This window comes from Corvus cornix, chromosome 7, assembly GCF_000738735.6.
Source record: "Corvus cornix cornix isolate S_Up_H32 chromosome 7, ASM73873v5, whole genome shotgun sequence".
Lineage (NCBI taxonomy): Eukaryota > Metazoa > Chordata > Aves > Passeriformes > Corvidae > Corvus > Corvus cornix.
Window position 1 is genome coordinate 38344117 of NC_046337.1, and position 9837 is coordinate 38353953.

At 46.8% G+C, this 9837-nt stretch overlaps 1 protein-coding gene across 1 annotated transcript; it reads right to left on the reverse strand.

Annotated features, from left to right (window-relative positions):
- Positions 1 to 3075: 3075 nt before the first annotated feature.
- LOC104694597 (UDP-glucuronosyltransferase 1A1-like) lies at positions 3076 to 8712 on the reverse strand. Its single transcript, XM_039555551.1, has 3 exons — positions 8166 to 8712; positions 4782 to 5626; positions 3076 to 3123 (listed from the first exon to the last, which is right to left on the reverse strand). Exons 1-3 carry the CDS (start codon positions 8710 to 8712, stop codon positions 3076 to 3078), a joined length of 1440 nt encoding a protein of 479 aa, XP_039411485.1.
- Positions 8713 to 9837: the final 1125 nt, after the last annotated feature.

A 9837-nucleotide genomic window follows, 5' to 3' on the forward strand; every position in this document is an offset into this window, starting at 1 on the left:
TATAATCACGGACACGGCAAAGATGGCAGAAAATCTTTTAAAGTTCAGACACAAATCAGGGCAGGATCTGCCCTGGGAAACACCCTCCTCTTTGTATTGGAGGAACACCACGTTAGGAGGAACACTGCCTGGTTACATCGGGAGGAGGTCAGGAAGTCCAAGGTGCAGCTGGAGCTGAACATTGCAAGGGGTGAAAACAACAACAAGAAGGCCTGCTACGGGTCTGTCAGCCAGAACAGGAAGGTCAAAAGAAGTGTATCCCCCCTGAAAAGCAAGACTGGGAAACTGGTAACAATGGACAAGGTGAAGGCAGAGGGACTCAAGAACTTTCTTCCCTCTGTTTTCACTGGCAACCTCTCTTCCCACACCTCTCAAGTGGACAGACAGCAAGATGGGGCTGGGGGAGCAAAATTCCCCTCACTGTAAGAGAAGATCACGTTGGTGACCACTTGAGGAACCCAAACATAAGGGCACCTGATGACCCAAACACATGGGACCCCATGAGATGCATCCCAGAGTCCTGAGGGAATGGGTTGATGGAATTGCAAGGCACTCTCCATGGTATTTGAGAAGTCCTGGCAGTCAGGTGAAGTCCTGGGTAACTGGGAAAAGGGAAACATTGCACCCACCTTTAAAAAGGACAGAAAGGAATCCCCTGGGAGCTACCAACCGGTCAGCCTCAACTTTGTGCCTGGGAAGATCATGGAACAGACCCTCCTAGAAGCTTCTAAGGAAATGAGGGATCCTTCAACAAATTGTCTGCTCAAAAGAGCTAATTAACAGATCATTAATTTTCCAAACAAGAATTTTCAGTATAAAATAATCCCTCCCCTCCTGCCAGTCCATATAATTTTCTATTTGCAAAAGATTAGAAAAAATATTAAAGCTTCACATGGGAAACAGTCTGGACTCTTCATCTGTTTTATATCATGACACTGAGGAAAATGAAAAATTGGCTATCAAAGTTCATTTCCCTGCAAGGCCTCTTTTTGGAAGGATGAAGTAGGGGCTGGAAGGAGGAAGGACACGGGCATGGCTTTGGCCAGCTGTCGCTAAAACTGAATTAGCAACTCAGAAATACCATTTGAGATGAGTCTGGGAAGAGTTTGCCCCTGAGCCATGAAAGCAAACAACTTTAATGAACAGGCAGGATTTGCAGACAAGCCCTAATAATGGAAATTATTGCACAGAAGCAATTTTGACAATAGAATCATTTAGTACGGAGATCAATAGCCTACACCAGAATATTTTTAAGGACATTTATCAAACTACTGCAGCTCTAGGCACACCCTTTGTAGGGAAACATTTGGGAAGGCAGCATAAAGCTGTTGCAGATGCAGCTGCTGCCAGAGCAACCAGAGCATTATCTACCACTTGGTGCATTATGGTGCTTCATTTCTAAACTATGAACGGGTGGGTCTATTAAGCAAAGAGATTCCCTGCTTTTAAAAATCAATTGTGAAAGCAAAACCAATTCATGTACAGAATTACAGACGCACAAAGCATTAAACATTCATGTAGTTTACCACGGCAATCGCTGACCTGAGATAATGGCTTTTTCTCTCCGCAGTTTAGACCTTCAGTAAAAACTACGCTGGGCATCAATGGCATGGGATACTCAAACACAAAATCCATTCTTCCAAGCCAAATGGATCCATGGCATAAGACCTCCTTCAGTGTTACTTGTTTGTGAAGAACACTAGAGGCCAGAAGTTCAAATGGCAAATAGGCAAAACTGCAAAGAAAGGAATCTATGGACTTGAGAACTGAGTTCTCCACATGCTGGACAAACGTCATGTGGTCTGAGCTGTCCGTAAACGTTCTTGGGACGTAGGAAGGCAGGTCTGGGCACTGAGCAACCTGCAAATCTGAACTGCACGGAAATCCCTGCAGAGAGAAAACAGACGGGACAGAGAGATGCAGAGCCAGGATTTGTCCACATGGTACAAGAGGATCCGTGAGAACAGCGTCGAATTCACTGCTTTGGAGATACTGCATCAGATCCCTGTTGTGCAGCAAACTGCCGCAGGAGGAGGTGTAGAGATTGGAGATGAGCCGGACTTTCTCAAGGAGAGCAGTAATTCTTTCACAAAAAGGTTTTCTCTCAAACAGATCATTCCCGAGGGAGTGCACGCGTGCTCTCATCTCTTCCCTGCCTAAGGGCACGGGGTACCTTTTGAGGGTGTGATATTCGGATGCCTCCACGCTTGAGTTCACTTCTGGTGCCACGGTGACAATTTGGTGGCCTTTCTGGCTGAGGGCCACCAGCAGCGAGCGCAGGCTGAGCCAGTGACTCTCATCCATGGGCACCACCAGCAGCCTCCCACCGCCGGCCGAGCACAGCAGGGACAGGAAAAGCAGAACGGAGCCTGAGGAGCTGTATTTACCCATAGGAGCCATGTGCCTAGAAATCCAAACTGCATCCGCCCCGACCTAGCAGCTTTTAAATACAGCCACAGCTCCCTGCCAGATTCCCACATTCCCCCTTAACGACCCGGCTGCCCCAGCAGAACCATTCACTGGTAACCATTCAAGGCATTGATGAACCATTGAAGTGATAAATGAATTTGGGTTGGGCAGAACTGGGCTGGGTATGTGAGGCTTCCTTCCGCTTCAACCTGTGCTGATTGATGTTAGATTGAAAGTAAAATAAAATTTTGGCTTTGCCAAAATAAAACCCCAAGAATAGTGCTGGCACTTGAAAGTAACCAGGCTTGCTGAAAGCAGGTATAAAATGGTTTATTTCTTTCCTTCTTTTTGAGAAGCATTTTACAGCTGCTCTGAAATGCTTGGCGAGTTTATGTTTAAAATTATACAATTGTGCCACTCTACAGCACAGTATCTGTGTAAACCCTCAGGAAGAGGCTCTGGGATTTACACACGGCTCAGCACTGGAGCCAGGAACACCACCAGGTACGAACTGAATCCACTGGAGGAGCAGACGGGTTTGCATCAGTGAAGGAAAACCACTGAGCTAATGCTGTCACGCACAACACTCCTTGTTCTTACCCTGACCTATCTCTCTCCATCATTTTCTCCTTCCAGGAGCAATAGGAAGAAATCAGGGGTGAACAATCAGTATTTTCGCAATAAATATTGCTGCTGGACTATGATCTTTACCCCCTGGGGGGAAAAAAAAAAAAAAAAAAAAGAGAGAGAGCCTGTGGAGAAGAGTTTGGTTCCAAGCTGGAGCTGCTCCGTGGCTTTGCCCGCAGGCAGGACGTCCTGCTGCTTTCCCAGAGGATCTGCCTGACATTGTCCCTGAGGAGCTGTTAAGCCGCTCTGATGGACAGAACAGACTGGGAAAAGCACTGCCCTGATAAGAGGGGCTCGGGAGCAACTTGCAAGAGACTTCTGTGAGAAAGCAGAGCAACAGAAACAAACAACTCAGTGCTGGCATCAGGGACGTGCAGGAGTGAAGCAAAGCCCGAGGGTAGGGCAAGTTGGCTCTGGGGAGGGTGGAGAAAGCAAATCTCTTTTCTTGTGAAGCTTCTCTCCTTCATGTTCACAAAAGCCTAAGAATCTGAGGGAAGAGTAAGAGAAGAGTGGTGAGAGCAGGAGGAATCCATTCCCGAGGGCTCTGGGAAGGCTGGCAAGTGAAAAAAGTTCGAGGGAAGACGAGAGGAGAGTTTGTTGATTTTCAAGTAATGTTCACAAAGATAAAACTTCATCCTTTTTAGGAAACCAAGTGATTTATTGCTGAGACAATAAATCAGCAATATTTGACACTAACTAAATATGACACTAACTACAGATCCATCATTGCTGAGGAGAGTTCCCTACTCCTTTATCTCCTCTTCCACCTAATCCCTGGCTGACAGCACAAGCAAGCACAAATACACGTTGCACGCAGCTAATGTACATCCTGAGCACCACTGAGCTACTCAGGGGCTTTTTATACCACGGATTCCCCAGCAACCACCCATCAACGTTTCCCCATCCAAACTGGATGCCTCCTAAAATTGCAGCTGAGACTTCAGCTCTTTGTCATGGAAAGCTGTTACACCAAAACCTTCACACGAAATATGAGCCTTTGACTCCAAAGCTGCTGGTGCATAAAAGAGAATGTGATGCTCTTGCACATCACCCAGTGAGTTACTTTTCTGACTAGATAAGCAGCTAATGGTCTTGAAGAAATATTCTCCTGCCTTTTACGTGAGGCAAAGAATTATTGGAAGAGCTGTTATAACTCACTTTTTTCTTGCCTGAGGATTTGTGTGCCTGATTTCAGCTGGAATTAAACACAACACAGCACATGATGGCCTCACCAAACAAAATCCCCATGTTGAGCAAACCCAAAGTAAGGAGGTGGAATGACATCTTGTGCTCCTGGCCTGGTTTTTATGTGGACTGGCTGTACAGAAAGTCTTAAGCTAAATTATGTCCTTAGGTAGAATCTCAGAATGGTTTGGGTTGGAAGAGACCTTAAAAACCATCCCTTTCTACCCCCTGCCATGGGCAGGGACACCTCCCACTATCCCAGGCTGCTCCAAGCCCCAATGTCCAGCCTGGCCTTGGGCACTGCCAGGGATCCAGGGGCAGCCACAGCTGCTCTGGGCACCTGGTGCCATGGCCTCGCCACCCTCACAGGGAAGAATTTTTTCCCAATATCCCATCCAATCCTGTCCTCTGGCAGTGGGAATCTATTCCCCTTGTCCCATCACTCCAGGCTCTTGTAAATAGTCTCTCTCCAAGAGAGAGATGAGATACATCCCTATCAAATACCTCATTGGATCGTGCAGGTGTGTGACTGCCACAACCCTTCCCAGCCAGCCACTGACCTGAGATAAGGGCTTCTTCTGTCCACAGTGGATGCCTCCAATGAAAACCATGTTGGGCATGACAGGCATGGGATACTCAAAGACAAAGTCGATTCTCTTCAGCCAGATGGATCCATGACTTAAAAGCTCCGTCATTGTCACCGGCTTTTGGAGGAACTCCGAGGCCAGCTCTTCGAACGGAGCATAGGCAATACTGCAGCTGAAAGACTCGGAAAGGGCAATCAGGAAGTTCTTCACCCTCTCGGAGAACGTCATGTGGTCCGTGTAGACCGAGAACACGCGTGGGATGTAGGAGGGCGGGTCCGGGCTCTGAGCCGCATGAACGTCTATGGCACACGGAACCATCCGCAGGAAGAAAACACTGGGGATGGAGAAGTGCAGGGCAATGATCTGCCCACAAGGGGAAATGGGATCCGTGAATATGACATCGAAGTGACTGTCTCCAATGTACTTCATCAGCTCCTGGTTGTACAGCAAGGACTTGCAGGAAGCTTGAAACATGGCCCCGCTCTTCCGGTAATCTCCCAAAACCTTCCAGAATCTCACCAGGAAAGGCTCTTGGCTGAAACATCTTGCAGCAGTGGAGTGTATGTGTTCTTCCATATCCTCCTTCTTGAACGGCACAGGGTAGGTTTTCTTCTTGTAGAAATCCGAGGAATCAATCAGGAGCGTGCTGTCCGGTGCCACAACCACGATTTCATGCCCTCTCTTGCTCAGCTCGACCAGCACTTGCCTCATGCTGAGCCAGTGGCTGCCCTCCATGGGGATCACCAGCAGCTTCCCGGCACCGGCCGGGCTCAGGAGGCACAGGAAGGGGAGAAGCAGTGCCACCAGCATGGTGTGGACTGTGCAGAGAGGAACCCTGGCACGGGAGAGGCCGGGGTGTTTTGCCGGCTTTTGTAGCTGTCCTCCAACTCTGCCCTTTTGACTCGCCTCCCATTTCAGGTCACACCTTTGCACGCAACAAGGTCGCGGCAAGTAATAAATGATTATGAAAGGTTCAGAGCACGTTTGGACTTCAAAGGTGGCTTTTCGTGAGACAGGAAAGGTGTGTCACCTTCACACACGCCAGGCTAAGGTTATTGGGTCAATGCCACCTTCTTCCCTCAGCAGGAAGGGAAGAAGGTTTGTGGCACTTCTTGCCACTGATGCCTTAGGTTTTAACTTTTCCATTTTTCACATCCCGCACTGCCTGGTGTGTGACTCTGAAGTTTCTCATAGCCTGTTGACTTCTGCTCTCTCATGCCAGGCAGACATAACAAAGCCTCTCCAAGGACACTCAGACTGTCCTAGACCCAAAAGTATAAACCAAAAGCTTCTAAGGGGGGCAAGCGGAGGGAAGATTAAATTATTAAACTGAAGCTTTAATTGGAGAATTAACCCTGCTATGCAAATGAACCAAACTTAAAAAGTGTGAAAAGCTGGACCTGTTGTCCATCTTGGGGTCCATCTTGGCAGTAGCCTCTGGCTCCCCAGGGGGTACCTTTGAAGGCCTTTGAAATAAATACCTCTTTTATTCCCTTACTCCTGTCCAGTCTCTGTTTCTCTCAAGGCATCACCACCAGCCCATCACCCCCAAGGTCTGACAACAAAATGCAGGGAAAATCCATGGAAAAAAATGCACCCACGGAGTGGGTGGGCAGAAACAGTGCTGACCACACATGGGAGGATTGAGCCTATAAAGAGAGCCCTGAAATTACCCTTTTCCATCAGTGCCACTGAAGGCTGACAGAGTTGTCACAGACTGAGGTAATTTAGCATTTTTGAAAGCATTTTCTTTTCTAATGAAATTGATAAAAGTTGTACAGTGAAGCATAACTTATAGTAAAGATAAATATGAGAAATCAGTGTTGCAATACCTGGATTTTGGTTTTGTTTGGGGTTTTTTTCAGTAGCCAAAACCAGTTGGCACCCTTGAGAGAAATTAGTTTTTCTTTATGCAAACTTGCATTTTTTCGAAGATAAGCAGCCAACAGAAAATCTTTCCTCATCTCCCTATATACCTTTCACCTAACCCCTTATCCTATCAGGTATAAAATGAAGTTGCAAAAGAGCAGTTCACTCTTGTACCCCAGATAACAAAAACCAACACCACCTTCCACAAAGGCATGAGTCGTTCATGGCCAATGAAGGGTCAGTTCATGACCAGTGCTGGGGTCAGTTCATGATCCCAACCCTGTGTGTCCAGATCCTTCTTGGTTATAAATTGCTGGGGGTTTAATGCTGGTGATTACCACTCATAAAAGTTTATAAGCAGGTCAATATGGGAAACAATTTCCTTCTCCAGGGTATTCCAGGCTCTTCATCCTTGCTGGAGCTTTCTTTCCCATGCAGTTTCTGCATGTTCCTTCCCAAGCCTAGTGGGAAACCTTGGACTTTGCTGAGAGGCTGCCCTCCAAAAGGAACAGCAGCTCCATCACCCACACTGATCCCAACATGGATTAACTTAATGGGAATTTTCAAGCAGCTCAGAGGAAGGAGATGCACAGAAGATCGGCCATGACCTCAGACAAGGCTGCCAAATGAACACTGGAATGTTGGTACACAAAAACCCAAAGAGAAATTTAGAGAAGATATCCATACCCTAAAAAGCTTAAAACCCAATTCAATAGCCTACAAAAGTAGGGGAGGATGGAACTGAAGATAATTTCTTTTTGGGATTAGATACTGACACCTTGACGATAAAGGCAGATGGAAAGGAATCGATCTGGTTGATGGCTGTGATAGGAAATGGGTAAAATCTTCAGTCCTATAACCTCCACTGTGGATGAAAGGAGAAGAGATATATGGAAGTATGGACAGACAGTCCATGAGACAGCTGGGAAAGGAGGACACCAAAATTCTTCGTTTCAACAAAGGATCTTATCATTTCCATAAAAGCTACACGTCACCTAAATTGTCCTAATTAAGCCTGATAAGGCTTTAGGTTTGCCAGGATGTGATATAATCTGAATGCTGGATACTAGGAAATAACATTTCTGCATCATGCAGGATTTCTCTCTTTAAGCACCAAGCTGTTGTCAGTCAGGATTTGATGTAAGGATGTGAGTGACATCCCCTGCCCAGGATGGCAGGGGGTTAGAATGAGATAATCCTGAAGGTCCCCTCCAACCCAAACCATTCTGCCATTCTATGATACATTTACATTTTTGCCCTTTCAGTATAAAAACGGAATTAAAGTTTGTACCTGAGACAGTTTTTTCTTCTGAGCACAGTTAATCCCTCCGATAAATGCCATGTTTGGCATCACTGGTCTCGGGAACTCAAACACAAAATCGTATCTCATCAGCCAGAAAGATCCACGGCTCAGGAGTTCCGTCGCTGTCACTTTCTTTTTGAAAACCTCATATGCAAGTTCTTCAAAGTTAACATAGAGAGGCTTACAGTAAAAGAGCTCCAGCAGATGGACCAGCATGTTCTTCACCCTTTGGGAAAACGTCATGCTGTCTGAATTATCCAGGAATAATCTGGGGACATAGGAAGGAGGGCTTGGACACTGGGTAGCAGCAGAATCCATCCCACAGGGAAAGCCCCGCAGGAAGTAGATGGAAGGAATGGAAAGATACTCAGCCACCAAGGGCCCACACATCAGGATGGGATCCGTGAAAATCACGTCAAATTTGCCCTCTTTCAAGTACTGCATCAGCTCCTCGTTCCGCAGAAGGCTCTTACAGTTGGTGAAAAAGACCGAGGAGATTTCTATTGTGCTTTGATACGAGGTGAGAACAACATTCAGAACAGATTGTTCAATAAAATGAGCATTAACATAGGTCTTGAGCACTTCACCCAAGTACTCGTCTGTGTAAGGTATTGGATACACTTTCACTGTGTAGTTCTGAGGCTCCTTTGACTTCATGTACAGACTGGTTGAGGGTACAAGCACAACCACTTCGTGCCCCTTTTGCTGCAGTTTCTCCACTACTGGGCGCATGCTGAGCCAGTGACTCCCATCCTGAGGTACCACCAGGATCTTTCCACCTTCAGCCAGGATTAAAGACGATGTCAGGAGGAGAAATATCCATGTACCACGGTAACAAAGAGCCATTTCGGTGGCAGTGAATCAGAGAGCTCTGCTCCAGACGGATCCACGCAGTCCTTTATGTGACAGTCCATGCAACTAAGCAGGGAATTTATTTGCCACAGAAATTAATATTTAACTTCCCAGTACAGTTGTGGTTAGCCTGTGACATTGCAGATGTCTGTGGATGGGAAAGGAAGCCACGTCCTTAGTAAAACATTTGTACTTTCTGTTAGTGTGTAAGCTTGGAAGTCTGTCAGTACATGACACTAAGAGCAGGGGTGTCATGTTGTAAAAATAATTGTGGTTAAAACCATTGACCTGGTAAATAGTGGGCGAGAAAATAATAAAAACACACCCAGCAGAATGGCTGCAACTCCATTCCTGAGGACACGAGGCTGATGTTAAATTCCCACTCACTGGAAGCAGCCAAACCTGCACCTCTTACGAATATGTCACAGCCACCAGGATGCACCACGCAATCCTAAATCCGAGGAGAACATTCCTGATTGGCTTTCTTCCTCCTGGTACCACACCAAAACAATGAACTAATTGACGGATTCAGGGCAAACAAAGGGAAAGGAGGCCGGCACAGGGACACAAAGAAGGAGTCTTGGTCTTTTGAAAACCCTTTTCATGTATTGTGAGCAAGACAAAATCCAGGAGGAGGTGTGATACCTTATACTAATCCCACTGGTAGCACACACACACACGGAAATCCCCCACAAGCAAACCAGGCTGCTGAGCTCTCCTCCTCTCGCAGACACAGGTGAAGCAAACAACCACATCCAGGTGCCTCCGGGACCTCTTCAGCCAGGAGCTCCTTCCCTCTCCCACATTCCCTTCCGAGCAGCCCAACTCTGATGAGGAGAGATCCTTTCCAGATTAAATTAGCCAGCAAGTCTGTTGGACCTGTGGGTTTGAATCCACTCACAAGGAGGCACAAACAGTCCCTGAAGTTCACATTTCCTGAGGGAGGAACTGATTGCTGAGGTGTTAAGAATAAAATTAGGTGCTAACAGCCCTGCTTGGGTTTGA